The sequence below is a fragment of the Euprymna scolopes genome, chromosome 5 (genome assembly GCF_053919585.1).
Source record: "Euprymna scolopes isolate OS-2025 chromosome 5, ASM5391958v1, whole genome shotgun sequence".
Taxonomy (NCBI): Eukaryota; Metazoa; Mollusca; class Cephalopoda; order Sepiida; family Sepiolidae; genus Euprymna; species Euprymna scolopes.
The window spans coordinates 37,868,127-37,894,397 of record NC_136486.1 but is presented as its reverse complement, the minus strand read 5'-3'; the positions used below and the strand labels follow the sequence as shown (position 1 = coordinate 37,894,397).

At 33.6% G+C, this 26,271-nt stretch overlaps 1 protein-coding gene and 1 pseudogene across 1 annotated transcript in view; both read right to left on the bottom strand.

Annotated features, from left to right (window-relative positions):
• LOC145276767 (matrilin-1-like) overlaps window positions 1-26,271 on the bottom strand; it is a 147,641-nt gene that overhangs the window by 76,442 nt on the left and 44,928 nt on the right. Inside the window, exons 2-3 of the mRNA XM_080128021.1 lie at window positions 24,906-24,921; window positions 12,552-13,124 (exon numbers count right to left, since the gene is read on the bottom strand). Coding sequence (XP_079984147.1) covers window positions 12,552-13,124; window positions 24,906-24,921 — 589 coding nt within the window. The remainder of the gene's footprint in view (window positions 1-12,551; window positions 13,125-24,905; window positions 24,922-26,271) is intronic.
• LOC145277350 (5S ribosomal RNA) lies at window positions 21,837-21,953 on the bottom strand (annotated as a pseudogene).

Sequence of the window (26,271 nt, the reverse complement as noted above, 5' to 3'; positions counted from 1 at the left end):
ACTTGGGTTAGATAGATACACAAGACAATAGTCGTCATGTGTACTGATAGTATTAAACAGCCATATTGGTTTCACCACGACGAATAATAAAACATACTAAACCCGAAACTCACTTTATACTCTCCTTAAATTATAACGTGGGATCGAGTTAGTAAGAAACTCTTAATATTCGAACCAGTAATACATGTCCGAGCACATTTTCTCCATTCTTCTCTCGTACATCTTCATAATGTTCTATCCCTTTCTCCATTCTTCTCTCGTACATCTTCATAATGTTCTATCCCTTTCTCCATTCTTCTCTCGTACATCTTCATAATGTTCTATCCCTTTCTCCATTCTTCTCTCGTACATCTTCATAATGTTCTATCCCTTTCTCCATTCTTCTCTCGTACATCTTCATAATGTTCTATCCTTTTCTCCATTCTTCTCTCGTACATCTTCATAATGTTCTATCCCTTTCTCCATTCTTCTCTCGTACATCTTCATAATGTTCTATCCTTTTCTCCATTCTTCTCTCGTACATCTTCATAATGTTCTATCCCTTTCTCCATTCTTCTCTCGTACATCTTCATAATGTTCAATCCCTTTCTCCATTCTTCTCTCGCACATCTTCATAATGTTCTATCCCTTTCTCCATTCTTCTCTCGTACATCTTCATAATGTTCAATCCCTTTCTCCATTCTTCTCTCGTACATCTTCATAATGTTCTATCCCTTTCTCCATTCTTCTCTCGTACATCTTCATAATGTTCTATCCCTTTCTCCATTCTTCTCTCGTACATCTTCATAATGTTCTATCCCTTTCTCCATTCTTCTCTCGTACATCTTCATAATGTTCTATCCCTTTCTCCATTCTTCTCTCGTACATCTTCATAATGTTCTATCCCTTTCTCCATTCTTCTCTCGTACATCTTCATAATGTTCTATCCCTTTCTCCATTCTTCTCTCGTACATCTTCATAATGTTCTATCCCTTTCTCCATTCTTCTCTCGTACATCTTCATAATGTTCTATCCCTTTCTCCATTCTTCTCTCGTACATCTTCATAATGTTCTATCCCTTTCTCCATTCTTCTCTCGTACATCTTCATAATGTTCTATCCCTTTCTCCATTCTTCTCTCGTACATCTTCATAATGTTCTATCCCTTTCTCCATTCTTCTCTCGTACATCTTCATAATGTTCTATCCCTTTCTCCATTCTTCTCTCGTACATCTTCATAATGTTCTATCCCTTTCTCCATTCTTCTCTCGTACATCTTCATAATGTTCTATCCCTTTCTCCATTCTTCTCTCGTACATCTTCATAATGTTCTATCCCTTTCTCCATTCTTCTCTCGTACATCTTCATAATGTTCTATCCCTTTCTCCATTCTTCTCTCGTACATCTTCATAATGTTCAATCCCTTTCTCCATTCTTCTCTCGTACATCTTCATAATGTTCTATCCCTTTCTCCATTCTTCTCTCGTACATCTTCATAATGTTCAATCCCTTTCTCCATTCTTCTCTCGTACATCTTCATAATGTTCTATCCCTTTCTCCATTCTTCTCTCGTACATCTTCATAATGTTCTATCCCTTTCTCCATTCTTCTCTCGTACATCTTCATAATGTTCTATCCCTTTCTCCATTCTTCTCTCGTACATCTTCATAATGTTCTATCCCTTTCTCCATTCTTCTCTCGTACATCTTCATAATGTTCTATCACTTTCTCCATTCTTCTCTCGTACATCTTCATAATGTTCTATCCCTTTCTCCATTCTTCTCTCGTACATCTTCATAATGTTCTATCCCTTTCTCCATTCTTCTCTCGTACATCTTCATAATGTTCTATCCCTTTCTCCATTCTTCTCTCGTACATCTTCATAATGTTCTATCCCTTTCTCCATTCTTCTCTCGTACATCTTCATAATGTTCTATCCCTTTCTCCATTCTTCTCTCGTACATCTTCATAATGTTCTATCCCTTTCTCCATTCTTCTCTCGTACATCTTCATAATGTTCTATCCCTTTCTCCATTCTTCTCTCGTACATCTTCATAATGTTCTATCCCTTTCTCCATTCTTCTCTCGTACATCTTCATAATGTTCTATCCCTTTCTCCATTCTTCTCTCGTACATCTTCATAATGTTCTATCCCTTTCTCCATTCTTCTCTCGTACATCTTCATAATGTTCTATCCCTTTCTCCATTCTTCTCTCGTACATCTTCATAATGTTCTATCCCTTTCTCCATTCTTCTCTCGTACATCTTCATAATGTTCTATCCCTTTCTCCATTCTTCTCTCGTACATCTTCATAATGTTCTATCCCTTTCTCCATTCTTCTCTCGTACATCTTCATAATGTTCTATCCCTTTTTCCATTCTTCTCTCGCACATCTTCATAATGTTCTATTCCTTTTCTCCATTCTTCTCTCGTACATCTTCATAATGTTCTATCCCTTTCTCCATTCTTCTCTCGTACATCTTCATAATGTTCTATCCCTTTCTCCATTCTTCTCTCGTACATCTTCATAATGTTCTATCCCTTTCTCCATTCTTCTCTCATACATCTTCATAATGTTCTATCCCTTTCTCCATTCTTCTCTCGTACATCTTCATAATGTTCTATCCCTTTTTCCATTCTTCTCTCGCACATCTTCATAATGTTCTATTCCTTTTCTCCATTCTTCTCTCGTACATCTTCATAATGTTCTATCCCTTTCTCCATTCTTCTCTCGTACATCTTCATAATGTTCTATCCCTTTCTCCATTCTTCTCTCGTACATCTTCATAATGTTCTATCCCTTTTTCCATTCTTCTCTCGCACATCTTCATAATGTTCTATTCCTTTTCTCCATTCTTCTCTCGTACATCTTCATAATGTTCTATCCCTTTCTCCATTCTTCTCTCGTACATCTTCATAATGTTCTATCCCTTTCTCCATTCTTCTCTCGTACATCTTCATAATGTTCTATCCCTTTCTCCATTCTTCTCTCATACATCTTCATAATGTTCTATCCCTTTCTCCATTCTTCTCTCGTACATCTTCATAATGTTCTATCCCTTTCTCCATTCTTCTCTCGTACATCTTCATAATGTTCTATCCCTTTCTCCATTCTTCTCTCGTACATCTTCATAATGTTCTATCCTTTTCTCCATTCTTCTCTCGTACATATTCATAATGTTCTATCCCTTTCTCCATTCTTCTCTCGTACATCTTCATAATGTTCTATCCCTTTCTCCATTCTTCTCTCGTACATCTTCATAATGTTCTATCCCTTTCTCCATTCTTCTCTCGTACATCTTCATAATGTTCTATCCCTTTTTCCATTCTTCTCTCGCACATCTTCATAATGTTCTATTCCTTTTCTCCATTCTTCTCTCGTACATCTTCATAATGTTCTATCCCTTTCTCCATTCTTCTCTCGTACATCTTCATAATGTTCTATCCCTTTCTCCATTCTTCTCTCGTACATCTTCATAATGTTCTATCCCTTTCTCCATTCTTCTCTCGTACATCTTCATAATGTTCTATCCCTTTCTCCATTCTTCTCTCGTACATCTTCATAATGTTCTATCCCTTTCTCCATTCTTCTCTCGTACATCTTCATAATGTTCTATCCCTTTCTCCATTCTTCTCTCGTACATCTTCATAATGTTCTATCCTTTTCTCCATTCTTCTCTCGTACATATTCATAATGTTCTATCCCTTTCTCCATTCTTCTCTCGTACATCTTCATAATGTTCTATCCCTTTCTCCATTCTTCTCTCGTACATCTTCATAATGTTCTATCCTTTTCTCCATTCTTCTCTCGTACATATTCATAATGTTCTATCCCTTTCTCCATTCTTCTCTCGTACATCTTCATAATGTTCTATCCCTTTCTCCATTCTTCTCTCGTACATCTTCATAATGTTCTATCCCTTTCTTCATTCTTCTCTCGTACATCTTCATAATGTTCTATCCCTTTCTCCATTCTTCTCTCGTACATCTTCATAATGTTCTATCCCTTTCTCCATTCTTCTCTCGTACATCTTCATAATGTTCTATCCCTTTCTCCATTCTTCTCTCGTACATCTTCATAATGTTCTATCCCTTTCTCCATTCTTCTCTCGTACATCTTCATAATGTTCAATCCCTTTCTCCATTCTTCTCTCGTACATCTTCATAATGTTCTATCACTTTCTCCATTCTTCTCTCGTACATCTTCATAATGTTCTATCCCTTTCTCCATTCTTCTCTCGTACATCTTCATAATGTTCTATCCCTTTCTCCATTCTTCTCTCGTACATCTTCATAATGTTCTATCCCTTTCTCCATTCTTCTCTCGTACATCTTCATAATGTTCTATCCCTTTCTCCATTCTTCTCTCGTACATCTTCATAATGTTCTATCCCTTTCTCCATTCTTCTCTCGTACATCTTCATAATGTTCTATCCCTTTCTCCATTCTTCTCTCGTACATCTTCATAATGTTCTATCCCTTTCTCCATTCTTCTCTCGTACATCTTCATAATGCTCTATCCCTTTCTCCATTCTTCTCTCGTACATCTTCATAATGTTCTATCCTTTTCTCCATTCTTCTCTCGTACATCTTCATAATGTTCTATCCCTTTCTCCATTCTTCTCTCGTACATCTTCATAATGTTCTATCCCTTTCTCCATTCTTCTCTCGTACATCTTCATAATGTTCTATCCCTTTCTCCATTCTTCTCTCGTACATATTCATAATGTTCTATCCCTTTCTCCATTCTTCTCTCGTACATCTTCATAATGTTCTATCCTTTTCTCATTTTTACAACTAAAAAACTATTTTGGAGACATACACACCCTAATAATCACTAACATTGGCTTATCCATTAGCAATATAAGCAGCAAGTATAGACCGCTCAATGAGAGCTATCCGGATGTCGTACAGAGACGACTCCCCACGGACTTACTAATCTTCCTGTATCACTAACCCTGTTCTGGATATAAATGTTCTTCGTATTCTCACCAGTCGTCGTGTTTTCCTATTTTCACCTTTGCCGACTCCACTACAAAAACCGATGCGTTTCTCTAATCGATCCATTTAGAAAAAATAATGTTGTCATTGTTTTCGAATACCTACAGCATATTTAACGGTTGGCAACCAGGATGATGAATAGAGACTCAACGCTTACAAAGAGAAAACCAGAGCATGCGGGTGGGGGTGCGTAGAGCATCGTCAGTTTAAATCTACTTTTTGAGAAGATTTTCTATCCCTAACTCGCTGGCAACCGTAAAAGATATATCATGTCACATTCGTCTAATTAGAAGAAAGGTTGCATTCTCTCTCCGTTTTTTACCCCCCCCCCCCGACAAAAGGAGGGTGAACCTGTAAATTCACCCTTGTCCGTTCGTCCGTTCGTCTGTCCGCACTTTTCTCAATAACTACGCCTTGGAATTTTTTGAAAGTTTGCACAAACATTAAACATGATATGAGTAAAAAAGTAACAGAACGAATTTTCCGGGAAAACCCCAATTACCTCCCTTAGGGGTGCCTTTCGGGTTAAAATGGCTAAAATTGACACTTGTGTACATATTAAAAAAATTGATGCCTTAGATTTTTATAAAACTTTTTGAAAAATTGTAACTAACTGATTTCTATATAATTTTGTTTGTCTATACTTCACAATAACTCTAGGGTGTGCCCCAGGGGCTCTTTTAAGGCTAATAAAACACTCCATTTTTGAAACAATTTTACCATATTTGTCCAGAATGTTCTGTGTATGTCTATTTAGCAGTTTTGCATGGTGTTGAACTCAAATTTAAATATGTTAAGGCCTTGGGGACTTTTGGAGTTAAATAATGGACTTAGTCATTTCTTGTTTTGTATGGTGCAGAACTCAAATTTACATATGTCAAGGCCTAAAAGTGCACTGTTTGTTCATTTTCACCAGGGTTTGACATCCCCTGGGGACTTTTGGGGCTAAATGAGTGGGGGTAAGGGTAAATACTGAACTTAGTCATTTTTTATGCCTCGTTCACTGTGCACTCACGGGGGACCATGCATGCTTCACTTGTTGCTCCTTGGAACACCATACTAGAGGAGGTTGTGACTATCATTGTAACAACCATGTTTTTAGTAGTGGATGAATTATGGAATAAGGACCCTAGCCGATTTCACTACGAAGAAAGAAAAAAAAAAAAAAGGACAGATTTCGGTCGACACCGGTGTGACCTTTACCTTCGCACTTTCGAGCGGATTTTCGCGACCCAAAGCGTGTTTTTTTTTAAATTTTTATTTAAAAAAATATTTTTAAAATTTATTTACATTTTTTTCAGCTGTACCTTGTCGAACTCGGGAATCTTTCTGTAGAATTCGGAAATCTGCAGAGAATTCCGAATGAAACCCTTTATTCAATCCGAAAGGATAACATGCTCTCGTTTCGTTAACCATGACCGGGCAGAAGTTATTTGCAATTGTATTTATAATGTTGGTTGGATTCAGGATTGAATCTTCAACTTCCAAAAGAGTGTAATTTACAACTGAATTTTCTGAAGTATTTTATCCACTACGCCACGTGTCTTTGATTTATATTTATCAATGTGTCGCTACGTTCGGTACGCACTCCCGAAATACATGAAATATAGAAAAAGTGCATTTAAGAGTTTGTTCTAGATTTGATTGGCGTAAATCATTGGATAGGAAATAAAACGAATGATAGCAGTCAGGGAATTAGAAAACGAATAATAACGAATAGTGAACTAATGAGATGTACTGTTGCAAAGGAATATGCAAATTAGTTTGCCTGAGTATATCGATCACATGGGCATGATCGATATATTTATATATATGTGAAGAGTAGAAAATTGACCTTGAGTTTACTTTCGCTTCCTTTATTTTGTCATATAATCCTCACATTCCATGAGCGATGTTTCTGACAAAGGAGGAATAATCGTTGTTTTCTGGGTCAGAATCTATATACCTAACACTTACCATCGGCTAGCTTCTGGCCTTGAAGTAGTATATATTTTTTTTGTTTCAGCTCATGGCATCAAATGGCTTCAAACCTTGTCTGGAGCGATTTCCATAAAAAATGCACTCGTTCTATTTCATATTTGTATTTTAATCTCACTGTCATTGCGATTAAAACGGCATAAATTCATAAATATTTCTCTATATAAAGTTTGGTATGTATATATGTCTATATATTTGTATGTACAATATTAATTCTTAAAATAGCTATAATTATGAATTTTGCAACATAGGCGTAAAGAAATTGTAATGGGAACTATATTCAGTTTAATTTAATTTTATGGAAAGAGGATAAAAAGACAATTAAAAAATCAGATAGCCCTGATGTTTGTTAAATTTTACCAATAGGTATTAGACATCAATTGATAAATATTCCCTGAATTTAAGAATTTTGGGGTATTTAAAATTTTTAAGGTGCTTAATATTTGCACAACCTCTCATTCTAAAATTCAAATATTTCAGATTTGCATTAAATTTGATCTATAGTTATTAGACACCAAGGAATGTTCCGTGAATTACAATTTTTTCTTAAGACACTTTAAGCTTAAGACTTAAATTTGAGATATTTATAGATTAAATTGCTACTTGGACGAAAGAAGCTACTATTTGGGAGCATGACTACAAATTCAAATATTTCAGATTTGCATTAAATTTGATCTATAGTTATTATACACCAAGGAATATTCCGTGAATTACAATTACAGTTAAACTGCTGCATGTTAGTACAGTCTGAACAACAGGGAACGGAGAGGGAATTCCAAAGTCTAGCAGTCTAAAGAAAGAAGCTATTAGAGTAAAAGACTTTCCGGCATTTAGGGGCTTCAACAGTGAAGAGGTGGGATTTTGCTGCTTGACGAGTTAGTCGAGGATGGGGAGCATAGGTGTTACGAGTTTGTCAGAGCACAACCCATTAAAGTACTTATAAAAGACACCGTGATGCAACCTTACAGCGATGGGACAGGCATTAGAGTTTGGTTGATAGTGCAGGAACCATTAGATTTGAAATTCTTTTTTGATCCTATTCAGAACGGAAAGACTAATGGTAGATGCACCAGCCTAGGAGCGAATGGTGGCTTTGTAGAGTTATAGGATATTCTCAGGTGTGAGTAATTTTCTTGCACAGTAGAGGGAGCCCACCTTCTTTGTAACAGCCTTGGAAATTTCCTAAAAGTATTTGTTCCCATTCATTTTGCATGTGAATGTTAAGCCGAGGAGTTTGAACAAATAGCGCTCGGGTAGGGTATTATAAGTCATGGTTATCGGTGGTTGATAAGGTTTAGTTTTGTAATTATTAAAGGAAAGAAACTTGGTCTTCGTAGTATTAAATGTTACCATTCATTTATGGCCTAATTCCACTGCAAACTGAATGTAATTTTCTAAGAATAAAAATCATGCGATGGATTTTGATCAAAATTGGAATAAGGATTCTGTGTAACGGTAATTTGAGATGTCCTCCATTACAGGGCACGTGCAACTGATTACTAGGGCTATGACAACAGCATATTTCTTTTCCTTGTTTTGATTCTCAGTTATATATCCATTGATATCTTACATGTTTTTATGTAGAGTGATGTGATCCTCGGTTGATTAATTGTGTTTAACCGTGTCGGACATATACTCGAGAGTAAAAACAACGAAAAGAATATGCTGCTGTCATAGCCCTACTAATTACTTATTAAGAAGTATTAATGACGCACTGAAGAGCTCGCCTGTCTCCACCCCCGGGCAGCTGTCGTGCCAGATGGTAATTAGCTTACTGCTAAAATAAATATGATAAAAATGGATTAAACCACATTGATTTCGTGGCAAGATAAATAGAACCAACGAAATTAGTGAGTTACTTCTATTATATAATTCATGTGTCAGAACTATTTTCTACCAGCGCTCTGAAAGTGTCCTTGTTTTTTTTTTTATATTCATTTACTTAAAATGCCCCCGGAAAAAAATTATAAAGTTATTTTTAAATGTAACAACATACAAAATAAATGGTTACTGAATCGTGTGTTAAATCATTATTTTATTTTTTTTTAATTGCATTTTCACCCCAAACCAGGCACAGTTCCACTTTGATGTAGGAGGCTACTATCAGGGACATAAGTTGCAGGATACTATGTAGGGAGTTGAGCTGCAAGATGTCTGTTCACATTACACTTGAACTTCTGCATGTCAGTTCAGTTGGGGAAGCAGAAATCTGGAAGAGAATTCCAAAGTCTAGCAGTTCTGGGGAAGAAACTATTCAAGTAGAGTACATCTAGAGATCTCTAATGTGTAGGGGTGGGACTTTGCTGCTTGTCGGGTTTGTCGAGGTATTTGCGTCGAGGGGATGCAAGGGCTTGTAGTTCGTCGGAGCACCCACCATTAAAATACTTGTAAAACAGGCAGACGGATGCAACATTTATATCGATGGGACAGAGGTTGAAGCTTAGATGACAGTTCAGGACCTATCAGGTTGGCGACTCTCTTTTGAACCCTGTCCAGAAGTGAGAGACTAGTAGCAGGTGCACCAGCCCAAATGTGACAACTATACACCGTACATGGGTGAATGGTAGCCTTGTAGAGATACAGGATACTTTCAGGCGTAAGTAACTTTCTATCACGGTAGAGAGAGAGAGAGAGAGAGAGAGAGAGAGAGAGAGAGAGAGAGAGAGAGAGAGGGTTCTGCTGTCCTATAAATAGGACATCAAATAATTTCTTTTTAAAATATATAAGATAATCTCTAATAGTATTGCTTACTGCATAATTATTCTGCAGAAACGATAAAATTCATCTACATTCATCAACTTCTATCTGAGAATTGTTGGAGCCATTTAAAAAATTATTTTAAAATTTGCTCAAATTCTATTTGTTCGATGTTGTGTGAGCCAATTTAAATGAGTCTTGCAATAGTAAGCTCCAAAACTTATTGCTAAAAGTGCAATGTAACTCTTTGGATGAACTGGTTTGCTCCTTACCATAATGTGTAAATTTTATCTTGAATGCATAGCCTCTTCATTTCTAAAATACATTGTATGTACTCAGTGTCCTATTTATAAGAGCCACTATTTCGGTTTCTAAATAAAATAACTTTTTCCTTTAAATTTGTGAATTTTAACCCATTTTAGTGATTACAACAATTTCAACTCAATAGTAAAAACATTAGATATCCTGGAACTTAATTGATTAACAAATGATTGAATGCATAAAAAATTTCAAGTGTTTAGAACTAAAATTGGCGGAGGAGTTTGGTAGAGTTTTCAAAGGTCAAATCGTTGAACTTTGACCCCATGACAGGCAAATTTCTGACCGAAAACCAATTAAAAAGATTTTCCCAAATCTCAACATCACTTATGTCAAATCTCGAATCTGTATACTGAAAATTGACAGAGTAATTTGGTAGGGAACTGTTTGACACAAACAATTTCACTTTTATAGATATATAGATAATATTGCTTACTATGTAATTACTCTGAAGAAAGGATGAAATTAATGTATATTGATCAACTTCTTTCTTGTTGGAATCCTCTTAAAAATTCTTGTGAAATTTGCTAAAATTCTGTTTGATGATGTATGAACTTATACAAATTAATCTTCCAATAGTAAGTCACTAATAATAACTTACTAACTTATTTCCAAAGTGTTTTGTGTGAACTAATTTGCTCTTTACCATAATGTGTAAATTTTATCTTGAATGTATAGCCTCTTCATTTCTAAAATACGTCACATGTACGCAGTGTCCTATTTATAAGAGTCAATATTTCGCTTTCTAAATAAAATAAATAACTTCTTCCTTTCAATTTGTGAATTCGAACCCATTTTAGTGATTGCAACAATTTCAATTCAATAGTAAAAAAATTTAGATACCCTGGAATTTAATGGGTTAATAAATGATTTAGTGCATAAAAATTAGCATTTTGATGGCAAATTTAATCATATTTACTAGTTTACAAAGATATCTGGCTTTAAATATATATATAAATTAAGATATACTTTATCGTTATTAAAAATAAGCAAAATCCCGAAGAAAAGCTTTCTACATCAATCTGTATAATTTACTGGTAATAATATTTTTTTTGGAAAAAATGTAGAATATGCTATACTAGTAATTAATCTGTATAATTTATAATTTAGTAATAATATTTCTTTTGAAATTATAAATGCCTTCATGGATCAATATTATTAAGAATAAAAAAATGATTCTTCTGTCATAAAAATAATTATCAGCTAAATATTCCTTACATAAATAATTTAAATATATCCCTTTATTTATTTAAAATTTTAACAATTTAATTCTTTGCTAAACAAAAAATATTCTGTCCTTTTACCGTAAAAAATAATAAATAAGTCAAGTGAATATATTTTTTAAATCAATAAAACAAATGATACTTTTAGAAATGTATTTACTTTAAAATTTGAATTCCAAAATAATGTATACCCAAAGTGATATATAACTCTTCGTGTAAACTGCTTTGCTTCTTACAACAATGTGTGAATTTTTTTCTTGAATGTATATCCTTTTTATTTCTAAGATATATCACTTGTACCCAGTGTTCTACTTATAGGAGAGTAAATGATTTAGTGCTTAAAAAATTAGCATTTTGATGGTAAATTTAACCATATTTACTAGTTTACAAAGATATCTGGCTTTAAATATATATATATAATATTTCTAAATAAAATAATATATAATAATAAATATATAATAATAAAAATAATAATAATAATAATAATAATAATAATAATAATAATAATATATATATATATATATATATATATATATATATATATATATATATATATAATATTTCAAAATAAAATAATTAACTTTTTCCTTTCAATCTTTGCATTCTTAGTGATTACCCAACGTTTCAATTTAAATAACCTGGGATTTATTGGGTCAATTTGTTAAGCTACCACTCATTTGAAAATCGCTGCGAAAGTAAGGGAACATAAGAATGGTGTTGCACTGTTCTATTCGATGGAATTAATTTTACCCGTCCTGGACCAGGCATTCTTAAGGATGACTTTGTGACTGGGTACGAATCTCCCGACTGGCAGTAATTATCACTTCCTACACCGGTGATTACGCAAGCATGAAACACTAGTGTCTGTTTGTATAAAAAATAATTGCTAATATTTATTCAAAATATTATCGTTATAAAAATCCCCTTTAGGAAATTAAAGTAGAGCCATTTTAAGGGAATTAAAAAAAAAGCGGCCAATCTAAGCATAAATGTAACTTTCCGACTTCATGTCGTTGGATACTCTCTGAATATTTACTAGGTATACCCGCTGACTCGGCATTTATAGGCAGTTAATTGTCCTCAATTTCTGCTAATTTCTGGTATCCTGGAGATGGAATATCAGCCCAAGGAGTCAAGGGTTATTTTGTGATTGGGTTTGAGTCTCCTGCCCAGTAGTAATTACTCCTTTTCACACTGATGATTACGTAAGTATGAAACGCTAGTTTCTGTAGGCATGAACATAATTGTTAATATTTATTGAAAAATATCGTTACACACACACACACACACACACACACACACACACACACACACACACACACACACACACACACATATTGTGTATTATTTACTTACCTCTGCAGGTCTCAATGGCTAATAATTCTTTCATGGAATCCAGCGCAGAATAATTATCAACGGTAAAGGCGTAATTCTTATTGCCGGCAATTCCTTGCAATTCTCTCTTGTTGACGCCGTCCCCGATACCGATTGCAAAAAGATTGATATGCGCCACACGCCGAGCGCGGTTCGCCTGGTAGAGCGTACGCAAGATGCTGGTTGATTTGCCGTCCGTCATCACGATTCCGACCCGGACGACATTGTCCCTGGCGCCCTGCTTGGCGGTAAACATTTGGTAACGCATGTATTCGATTCCAATCGCCGTGTTTGTCGCATAGCCCGGCATATGTTCAATATTTCGGATGGCCCTGATAAGCGAATCTTTATCTTTGTATCTACCCAGGGGGAATTCGAGGTACGCGTCTCCCGAGTAAGTGGCAATACCGACCTGGGTCATCTCGGGACTAATTTGGAACATGGATATCACATTTTCTACGAATTTGGTTTGTTTCCTGAAATCGGGTCCCCAGATACTTGCCGAAGCGTCCAGGATGAATACGATGTCCGCTGGTTTACCGCCGCAGTAATATTCTGGAAAAAAAAAAAGTTACAATTATTTGAGAAACGCTTCAAAATTTTAAACTGAGTTTATATTTTGAACATGTCAGAGAACATTTGTTTACATTGTCTTCCCCTGAAAATTTTATACACATGAATTCTTTGGTCAATTATATCGCTTCAAAAACTAGTCTTGATGGGATACGCCACCATAGAAACATTAATTAATTTATGTAGACTGTTTAATCATTTAAATAAAGTATATGTATAAAAGTCTACTTTGAGCTGAGCACGTTTGAAAAAAAATGTTTTTAAGTTATACGAGGTGTCCAAAAAGTAACTGAAGGGGTTTGAACTGAAGGGTTTTTGATTCTTTATTTTTGACATCTTTCTGTAATTTTAACACAATCTGACTAAAACATTGGGAATCTTTTTTTTTTTTTTTTTTTTTTTTTAAATAAACGCAAAATTCAAACAATCTTTATTTATAAAAAGAATAATGTCTTTTAAATGTTGCCCATTTTTAGTTTCGAACATTTCTGCTGTTTCCAAATCATTATTCACCACAGATTGCACAATCTCTAGACTATGATTTAACTCCCTCCAATTCTTGCAGGGTTTGGCATTTGTTTCGAATTGTGTTGTGACTTGAGATATCTCTTACATGAAAATGCCGTCGATAAACTCTTTAAGTTTAAACAATTGATCGCTGATTTCGGTAAAACAATTTCACAACTTTCGTCCATTATTCAATTCTATACTTATCCATAATTAATTTCAAAAATTTTATCTGTAAAATATCTGAAATAGAGACAAAAATAATCATTAATGATAAAATGACAAAGATTTTCAACCCTTTAGTCACTTTTTGGACACCCTGTATATATTAGTATATTTGAATTTGTTAAAATATATACTCCCCATATATATATATATATATATATATATATATATATATATATATATATATATATATAGTAAGTTATAAAATGTATATGGCGATTAAGCTACACTGAATATTCCGCGTTTCATCCTCTCTAGGACTCTTTAAGCTTATGCGCATAAGCCTGAAGAGTCCTAGAGTGGATGAAACGCGGAATATTCAGTGTAGCCTTATCGCCATATACATATTATAACTTACTAACTAGCTCTACCTACGTATTGAGCACTTTTGAAGTAAATGCTTAAAGTTTACGCATAAATCTATACTTTCGTATATTAATTTTATGTGAGTAAATTAAGTATATATATAATAGAGACAAATGAATTTATAGCAATATAACAGTTCCCCAAAAATTCAAGATCAACAATGATTAGGCGTGCGATCGTTTCTAAGACGATTTAAAATTTTTATTTTCTTATTCGTTTACTATTTAATTTCAGTAAAAAAAATTTTTCAGCACATTTTACAAAAGATCCCAAAATGTAAATCAAGCAAAAATATAATTTTCTTTTTATCCAACGAAAAATATATAAAAGTATATTTAATAATATAAAATTATATTCAATAATATAAAATAATCTATCAATTTATCACACATGGAAAACAGGGGCACATTAAGTTATAATACTTCTACTAATAATAATGACAACACACACACACACACACACACACATATTTATATAGATACTCTTTATCAGAAAATGAAAACATATAAAGAATGTTAATTTGTTCTGGGAAAGGTTCTTGTCATTAATTAGAATTTGATAAGCGAACCTATTTTAAAAACTAAAGATTTTTTTTGTATTGTCTACAGCGGTGGTTCCCAACCTATTTTGGGCCATGCCCCACCTAGGCATTTCTAAAATCCTGATGCCTCCCCTTTGTGATATTTAATATATAATATGGTATAGTAAGTCCATGGGTGCACGTCCTGCCCATGCCCCACCAAAATATTGCCATGCCCCACCGGTGGGGCATGCGCCCCACGTTGGGAATGACTGGTCTACAGGAATTTACTCTTCAGCATTATTTTCTTTATTTATATAAAGTTAAGTACGTTCATATGTTTATATATTCGTATGTTTATATATTCGTATGTACAAAATTCAGACCTGCACTAAATAACTGATTATTTTGAATGATGGAACACAGCTGTTAGGTGTTAGGAGTCGTAATGTAGGTTATATTTTATACAACGGATGGGGAAATGATGGTAAATAGGTGTAAACACTTTGTGAAAATTCAGATTTTTGTGAAATTTTATTAAGAGGTTGAATGGAAGTTGTATGACTTTAGGACGGTGTCTGAACTCAGCGAAAGAGGGTATAGCCTTACCTAGCCTCACTGATGAGTATCATTAGGACGAAATATGTATGCGAAGAGATAAAAGTTCTAACAAATTTTAATCGTTTTTTTTTTAATTGTAAAGTACTTTATCGGGAAAATTTGAAAGTTTTTTTTTTTTTATTTAAAACAAGTATTGTGAGCTTAGCTCCACTTACAGGGAAATAAAAAACACTGTATAGAATCTTAAATATGTATCTGTCAGTGGCCGAGAGGAAAAATACGTTCGATGAAGTCAAAGGTTACTTTAGTTCAGTGTTCGAACCTTATGACTAGGGCTATGACAACAGCATATTCTTATCATTGTTTTGACTCTCGAGTATATATTCGAAATAGTTAGACACAGTTAATCAACCGAGCACCAAATCTCTTTATATAAAAGCATATAAGATATCAACGGATATACACTCGAGAGTCAAAACAATGAAAAGAATATGCTGTTGTCCTAACCGTACTTATAACCAATGGTATATGCTTACCTATCCACATTGATGATGATTATTAAGACAAAACATCTACATGTGGACCAATAAAAACATATTTGTTAAAAAATATTTAATACACGCACACACACACGCACACACACACGCACACACACGCACACACACAACACGCGCACACACACACACGCACACACACACACGCGCGTGCACACACACACGCACAAGCGCGCAAACACACACGCACACACACACGCACACACACACACGCACACACACACACACAACACGCGCACACACACGCACATGCACACACACGCACACACACACACACGCGCGTGCACACACACACGCACACGCGCGCACACTCACACACACGCACACACACAAACACACACACACACACGCACACACACACGCACGAACGCACGCATACACACACACACGCACGCACACACACAAGCAACACGCGCGTGCACACACACACACACACACACACACACACACGCACACAGAGATACAGACACACACACACACACGCACACACACACAGCCACACACACACACACACACACACGCACACACAGAGATACAGACACACACACACACACACACACACACACACACACACGCACACACAGACACAGACACACACACACACACACACACATATATATTTAGGACTTTTTCTCTGTAAAAGTAGAAAGTCAGTTTTTCATATTTTCTGAATCTTTCTTTATCACATCTTCTTTTCTGTTTTGTTTTAGAGCACAATTTCTTGTATTATTTTTTAAAAAAAGTTTCGGATGAATATCCAAATAAACAAAAGACAATATTTTTCAATACTAACTGCGAAACGCGCGTAAAGCGTAAAAAACTAAAATGTAAGCACTTGCCGAAATATAAAATAAAAATGAATAAATAAAATTATGAGTGCAGATTGACAATTTCGTTATTAGTTTGATTCTAACCAGTATATATATTAGGCACCGCCAAAAATGGCCGCAAAATCAAGTTGTTGTTGTTTTTTAAAACGAAATTACGTTTATTAAAATCCATTATTTCTGAGTAACTTTTTTTTTCCAGAAAGATAAAACCCTGAATTTTATCATATAGAAAACAGAATAATGTAAAACTTTTTCTACTATTTTTAATTCAATTTTAAATGTTAAATTTTCCCAAAAAGTTAACAATTGACATTTTTTGTCTTGCACAAAAAACGTACTTAAATATTAAAAAAAAAGGGTTTTTGAAATAATTAATTAATTTATTTATTGTCTAACTAAGATTTAGGATGATTTTCTAAGAGAATATGCAAAAATATTATAATATAAGTACCTGAATTTCAAATAATTCCACTTATTCATATAGGTAACCAGATATTCGCGTTGACGTAGAGTTCAGATCGACTCTGTTTACGTTTTCGTCTGAAACAAAGCAAACTATGGAAGACCAAACAGGCCAAAAAAAACTTATTTTTCAGTGACGAAAATTTCAATGTATTATTAAGCTGAGGCTGGCCAGTACCAGATGGGTGACCATTTGTATGCGTTTGGTTTTTAATGTGTATGTGTGTGGGGGCCAGACTCCCCAAAATGGGGGGGGGGGGGCAATTTAAAGCAGAATAAAAAAAAATTATTTCAGCGCCTTTGGTCCACCATAGTCAAAGGCGGCAAACGTTTTCAAACGGGATCGAAAAAAAAGATGCTATTTTTAACACAAAGGGCACAATATTTATCGAATTTTTTTTGAGGGTATCGATTATTCAAAGCATGCCCTGTTTAATAATGGTCATGCATTATTCGGCTCGCTAAAAAAAAATTGTTAATTTATTTATCAAAAATTTTAAAATAGCTTTTTTCGTATAAATATTAAAAAAAATTTTTTTTTGTTTTGCTTAACTTAAATTAATTATTTTACTTAACATATTCACCGAATTTCACACTTCAAAACTCAAAAGCGGGATAATTAAATACAATCGAAGTTCTGATATTCAGACGTCAAAATAAGGTATGCAAACAATTTTTTTTTTTTTTGAATCTATAATTCTGTCCCTTACAACACAATATGTTGATTTCAGTCTCAGATGATTATTTTAAGCATATTTGTTCCCACTTTAAAACAAGGGGGGGTTTTGTAAGCAAAAAAAAAATATATATATAAATATCGTTTATGAAAAATAAGTACACTGTTATAAAGTTCATTCTTCTCCTAATCACCGCTGAAAATTTCGTATTGATCGGATAATTACCTGATTTTTGGTAGATTTTTAAAAAGACGGTCCGTCAAAAAGTACTGACCTGCCCCCCCAGTTTTGGCGGTGCCTAATATATATATATATATATATATATATATATATATATATATATATATATATATATATATATATATATGTATATATTGGTCTGTGTATTTATTTTTAAACTAATGTGTGTAAGGCATCATCATCATAATCATCGTTGTTTTCAGCGCGAGTCTTGTAAACAAACGTTTAAAACGTTGGGCTGACGAATTCTCACGAGGATTAAACGTGGAATATTCTGTGGAACTGAATTGCCATATGTATTTTCATAATTTACTACCTAGGTCTGAGCATTGTTGAAGTAAATACTGAAAATTTAGGCGTAAAATTATATCTTCGTATATTAATTTATATGATTAAATGAAGTAGTCATATATATATATATATATATATATATATATTTATATTTATATATATATATATTTATTTATATTTATATATATATTTATTTATATTTATATATATATATTTATTTATATTTATATATATATATTTATATTTATATATACATTCATATATAAAGTAGTCATATATATTTATATTTATATATATATATATATTTACACTTATATATAAATGAAGTAGTCATGTATATATATATATATATACACACACAAAGGCATGACACTAAGATAAATATTCTTCCTTAGATTAATATATGCTTATTTATATTTACAAATAAGAATAGTGCACCTAACAATATTGAAGCATGCCACGAACCTAAGGAGAATCAAACCTATGAGAATTTCGCCGAAGACGAATCGTGGGTCAACATGGAGGTGGTCTCGGTCAACGCAAAATAACAGGAAGTCTTTCAATACCTGTTTCTACTGTTAATAAAGTGATCGTAAAATTCATAAGAGAGGACAAAATGTGCACAAAACTTCATCCAGATCATCACGGACCCTCTGAAAGAACCTCACGTCTTGTGAAAACAAATGTCGAAAAGGATCCTCGGTGCAAAGTCTCTGACATTGTAACACAGACTAGTGTCAGTCCCAGAACAGCTGTCAGATATCTTCACAAGCTGGGCTACTATGGTAGAGCAACGAGAAGGAAGCCTCTTATTAATCCTGCCAAGCGCAGAAAAGATTGTGCTCGTGAGATGGTGGAGAAAACCATGGCCTTTTGAATCAGTGTCATTTTCTTTGATGAGTCGCGATCTGCATTATTTCCCGACCATGAAAGGGTATAGATATGGAGGCTTCCTCAACAAGAGGTTGACTTACAAAGACTGCAGCCAATACTGAAACATAGTGGTTTCTCGGTTATGATATGGGGTGCAATTTTGAGTGATGGTCGCGCAGACCTGATAGAGTGCGAAGGAACATCAATTCTGCTAAATATGGTAAAATATTACACGAAGGACTCCTACCAATATTCTCAAGTAGTAAAATGAACCAAGTTAACACTCTATTTATGTAAGACTCTATTAAGGCGACACAATATTGGTTGATCAAAAATAGGGTCAATAAACTTTCATGGCCAAAGTCAGTCCCCGGATATGAATCAAATTGAAAACCTTTGCGGCACATCCGACAGGAACCTTCTAAAAAAGAAAAGGAAACTATCTTCTAAGCTTGAACTTTATGCGCCAGACATGGCAAGAAATTCCTCAAGATGATATTCTTCAACTGATCAATGCGATGCCTACAAAGGTCCTAACATTAAAGGCAACAAAGGGATTGTCAAGCAAGTATTAGCTATTAAATTTGTGACCAATTGTTTTTGATTTTGTCCGATAAATTATATGTTTATTGAAATAAATTATTTCTATGGAGTCTATTCTTTTCTGCCATGTCTGTATCTGTATATATATATATATATATATATATATATATATATATATATATATATATATATATATATATATATATATATATATATATATATATATAGTAAAACTTTCGAACGGATGCACCGAACTAAAAAACTATTTTTTCCCTGAAAGGTGTGAGTCCCTAGATTGTCCTTATCTATATATGGTCCGTAACGAACAACGCTGAGTTACAGAAAAAGCCCGAAATAAGGGTTTATGCCGTTTCGTTCAATTGTCGAAAAAGTTACCTGTCCATGTCCACGAAACTTAGCACTGTCTGTATACAATCGCGGTGACATCTTTCAGCACACGGACAGGACTTGTGGCGCAATGGATAACGCGTTTGTCTACGGATAAAAAAATCCCAGGTGGCAAGTTCGTAATAATTTGAACCATCGTTTTATCCAACGTTTATTTATTATCCTTACCCTTAGTTAGGATATATATATATTTTTTTTTTCAGTGATTTTGTTTTGTGCATATGGAAATTTCCCATACTCCGAGTTCACAGGGTAAGCGTTGATGGTAAGACGATGTTGAGTGTACTCGATTTTGTGTTTGACTCGGCGTTGTGTGTTCCGACGCGGCGCAGCCACTAGTTTTGAATAAAACCCAAGAAAGAATTCTTGAATCAACGCTTATTACAAAATCAACCCCAATTAAACAGCGTAGCGGCTTCTACAAATTATCGCATGAATCCTAATGACTATTTATTGCAAAGAAAAACATAAACAATATCTTTTAAAATTCTAACGGCTGCATGTCGTTCAGAAAACTTACTATATGCTATAAACGCTATGCACACTTTGAATGCTAACAGCTATTTTTGTTCGGAAATAAATCAAAAACATCCATTTAATATTACAAACACGACAAATATATTTTTAAATATTGTGCTTGTATTCATTTCTCCCAATAAATTATCTCGTAAGTCTTGAAATAAAAACGAAACGTAAATGAACGTATAATTTTGGTTTGTTCCTTTTTTCATCTCTCCCTCCCCAACCTCCCATTCTTCCAACACCCCGTTTCTTCCCCCTCTCTCTCTGTCTCTGTCTGTCTGTCCGTATGTATGTATGTATGTATGTATGTATGTATGTATGTATGTCTCTCTCTATCTCTCTCTTCTCTCTCTATCTCTCTTTATATATATATATATATATATATATATATATATATATATATATATATATATATATATATATATATATATATATATAACCAATTCCAGACATGTGGTATGTTTTCATTGAGACAGGTAGACCTTTGCTATCAGGAAAAAGCTCTTAAGGCCCATTTTAAATCCTCAGTCACTTACAGAGTGGAGACAGTTCGAAAATAACGTTTCACTCGTATCAATGAGACGATGGTATGTATATGGAGTATGTAATGTAAATCCTTATGGAAATATTTTGTATTTTAGCTCTTACATTCCTATGATCGATCATTTTATTAACTTCTTTTCAACACACTTCGACTCACTATATTTATATATACATACACAAATACGCAGATATCTATCTATCTATCTATCTATCTATCTGTCTACCGACATACAAATCTATCTATCTATCTATCTATCTATCTATCTATCTATATAAGTGACCACGTCTGTCTGTGTGGGGAACGGTTTCTACCAAACTCCTTGTTTATCACTTCCCGATATGCTCAACCCAAGATAGGGAGCATTTATATATATATATATATATATATATGAAGGCTTCCATCAGTCTTGACAGACTATGGATACCCACTGTAAGGGTGCCTGCGCGTGAAATTTATGTGGCAAGACTTGCGCAACCTCTAACCACGCCTCTCCTGAGTCAACATTGTTGCATACCAGTGGCAAGTTGAGGTACAAGACGACTGGAAACAATGCCGAGATAAGCGGAGAGAGCAAATACAGCGCCTAGAATTCCCAAATGGTCACCCATCTGGTATTAGCCAGGCTCAACGTTGCTTAACTTCGGTGATCTGACGAGAACCGGTGTGTCAACGTGATTATGCCGTGTGTGTATATATATATATATATATATATATATATATATATATATATATATATATATATATATATATATATATATATATATATATATATATATATATATATATATATATATATATATATATATATATATATATATATATATATATATATATATATATATATATATATATATATATATATATATATATATATATATATATATATATATATATATATATATATAATTCTTAATAATATGGAAACTGCTTAGATGACAAGTAGTCCTTAACTTTAACGCCATATTTGTAAATGTATGAAACTGACTCTTAAATTGTATCAATTAGTTGTAATCATTACCATTACCAACATAATATCAACATAAATTACTATACATTTTTAAGCTATTTGTATTAATTTGGAAGAGTATTGCATTTACTTTGGGCATATTTGTAACTATCACTTTCTTCTTTATTTCTCACACTCCATGTTTCTGACAAAAGGAAGTGCTGTTTTCTAGGTTAAGATCCTGTATAACACTTGTCGTTGGCTAGTTTTTGACCTTGAAGTGTTATTCGTCTAGCTCCTTATATCAAGTGGCTTCATGCCTTGTTTGGAGCAATTTCCATATAAAAATTTCAAGAAAATTTAAATTCATTTTGAATAATGGACAAGAATTAAGTACATTAACCGAACCGAAATCAAATAATGGCAGACGATGCAGAAGGCAAGTATTCAGTCTTTATTCGCTTCCATTTCGGTTATGTACTTAATCTATGTTCAAAATCAAGATGGCTACCGCGGATTATTAATTTACGTATATCATAGTAATGATTACCCAATTACTAGACGATCCGTGACCCGTTGGGTCAACGTTGGCACACTTCTCATTAATTCATACAGATTGTGAAGGTAAATTGGACATTTTATTTTGTATTATTTGTTAGTTTATCGTACGTATTTAGCTTGAAGAAATTGTATAATATTTACGAAAATTTATTTTAAAAATATATTTATGTGTTTCACAATATTATCAAAAAAAAAAAAAAACTTACAACAGCAACGCATCTAATTTTCACAAAATCTAAAGATTTCAGGATACATTGATATCATGCATTCTTTTTCTCACCTTTCCCCCTCTCTTTTTCCTTCTTTCTCTTCATATTCTTACCCAATCTCTCTCTTTGCCTTCTTATCCCCTTTTCTTTTTCCGCTCTTCCTCCACCTTTCCTTTTAATTATATATATCTCTTACCATTTCTTTCGTCTTTATTTACGTTTTTCGTCACTCCTCCTACCATCTAAGAAATCTAATGTGCACGGTGACAAAAGAAGATAACAAAAACATCCACAGAGTTTTGGTAGTACATAGATTATTGTTGAAATTTCAAATAATTGTTCCAAAATTAAATAAAAAAAATGTTTTGATTTATTTTAGATTGAAAACGACGGAAAACGTCTACTTATATGGGATCGACTATTTTTTCGCTTCTTTTAAAGAAGCCCTACATGACGCAAAGAAAAATCCCTTAGTTATCACCTGTCATCTACTGAAAATAAGCAAAATCTGAATGTAATAAAATTTGTCGATTGCTTGCGAGCTCATCTGTTGACACGGGAAGTATTTTAAGCTAGTATTAGTTGGTGATTTCACATGCCAGAGATCTCAACTCAAAAAGGGGAAATATTTTATTCATCAATCAATCAGCAGCCACCGGCCAGACGAAAATACACACATATTATTTCATGTATTGACGTAAAATTTTATAAGGAAATATAATATTTTACGTATTGATTTTCAGAGTTTACTTCAATAGTGCTCAATATGAGAATAGAGCTATATATATATTTTTTGCCGTTTGATATAAACGCTAATACGTTGCAAAAATAATACCCCCCCCAAAAAAACAAAAAAGCAACAACAATATTCTTCTTCCACAAACGACAAAAATAATTCACTTTCGAATATTGTTGCAAAAAAAAAAAAAAAAAAAAAAAAAATGAACGCTATCCAAAATAGAAATTTCCAGTTTTTTTCCCAACGTCTTTCATTTTAATTTCGATACTTTTTTGTGACCAAGAGCGGAGGGCCGCTTGAAATAAAATATTAAATACAAAAATAACATCGCTTTCATGCTTCAAAATCCCCTAATAGCCCTGAAATCACTATTCTAGAAGCATACGAGGACTTTAAACATTATATATATATATATATATATATATATATATATATATATATATATATATATATATATATATATATATTAAAGTTACATTAAGCTCCGTATTATATTGAGCTTCTAAAATAAGGAGTGGGATATATTATGAGGAAATAAAGTATATTTCCAAAGAAATTTAAGGTGTTTAGACCTAACATTGGCGGACAAGTTTGGTAGAGTGTGCAAAGGTCAACTCTTTACACTTTGATCTCTTAGCAGCTAAATTTTCGCCAAAAAACTGATTAAAAAGCTTGGTGCATGTCTTTATGTAAAATTTCAAATGTTTAGGCCTTAAATTGGATGAATAGTTTGCTAGAGACCGCAAATGTTAAATCTTATGAACTTTGATCCCTTGGCAGCTCAAATTAAGTAACTTACATCTAAAATTTCAAGTGTTTAGACCCAAAATTGGCGGAATAGTTTGGTAGAGTTTTAAAAGGTCAAATCGTTGAACTTTAACCCCTTGACAGCCAAAGTTATGGCCGAAAATCCGAAATCTCAACACTCCTTATGTCAAATCTCTAGACCAAAAATTGACAGCGTTATTTGGAAGGAAAATACGCACACAAAAACAGACATTTTCACTTTATATACCCCCCCCCCATATATATATATATATATATATATATATATATATATATATATACACACACACACGCACACACACACACACACACACATATATATATATATACATATATATTGTAGGTGCAGCGTCCTCGATTGACAGCATGCTATTCCATTTATCTGAGGTATGTACTCACCTTCACCAGCAAACACCTGAAAGATATAAAGAAAAAAAAAGAACCAGTTTAGTAAAACAACGGTAAAAACTTATTTATAGTATTTGGATTCTGCGAACTACTGCTTTCATATTGAGTATTTCACAACGTTTCGGTCGATATAACCTCCATACTTCTTTAGGTGTATCTACTCGAAAGGGTTCCATTCGAAGTTCCGCGATGATTCTCGGGTCTAACAGAAGATTTCCGAATTCGATAAGATACACTGGAAAAAGGTCGGAGGTTACATCGACCGAAACGTTGTTAAAATATCACGTAACAGGAGGACAATCGACCGAAGGTTCTAAATAATACAAATAATCAATCCTCATCTAAAAAATTCAGAAAAATTCAAACTTAGATATAAATATCCAAGAAAAAATAAGCAAACAAGAAAACAAAACGAAACAAAACAAAACAAACCAAACAAACAAACAAACAAACAACGATGAAAGAAATACAATGCTGACGAATTGATTAATGTTTTATTAAGAGACTGGAATTTCCAGCTTTCGTGCTTGCGATAAAAACAGAAATTATGATGGAATAAATGCAATCGAAATGATAAAGAAAAGACAAATGATAATGCTTAACGTTCTCTTTTTGTTATACCTATTTACTATGCCTCCCCACGGGACAGAGTTAGACACCAGGGTCGTTTTTTAATGTGGAGAAAAGGTACAAAAATAAAAATTGTCTCAGTCGTGAAGGATTTCTCCTCCACCGAAAGTTATAAGAAAGTGCTATTGTGTCTCTGTGCGTTCTGGTTAGCGTAATTTTTTTCTCAATGTGTGTTGGTGCAATTTAGATTTGGAACTACCTACAATTAGATGTGGGACTAGCAAAATTATTAATTCTTAATATATATATATATATATATATATATATATATATATATATATATATATATATATATATATTATAATGCTCCCTATCTTGGGTTGAGGATATTGAGAAGTGATATACAAATTACCATTAACGTATGAAGCGATGCTCTTTGAGCTTAGGTACTTGGACAATGTCAAAACATTGTTAATTCACTGCCCGCGTAGCAGCAGACGACTACCGCAACGGTTAGAAGCTCCGACTGTCATATGGGCGGTCGGGTTCCGATCCTGGCTTGAGGTAGTTGCTTGTCTAGCCGCACTGATGAGATGAGGTGTGAAACAGCGAAACAGTACTGTATGTGGATGACTTTATATATATATATATATACACACACACACACACACACACACACACACACACACATATATATATATATATATATATATATATATATATATAAGTATAATGAAAGAAAGTTTGTTGCTTTAATATTTATAAGACGTGTTTCAATCAGGTTTGA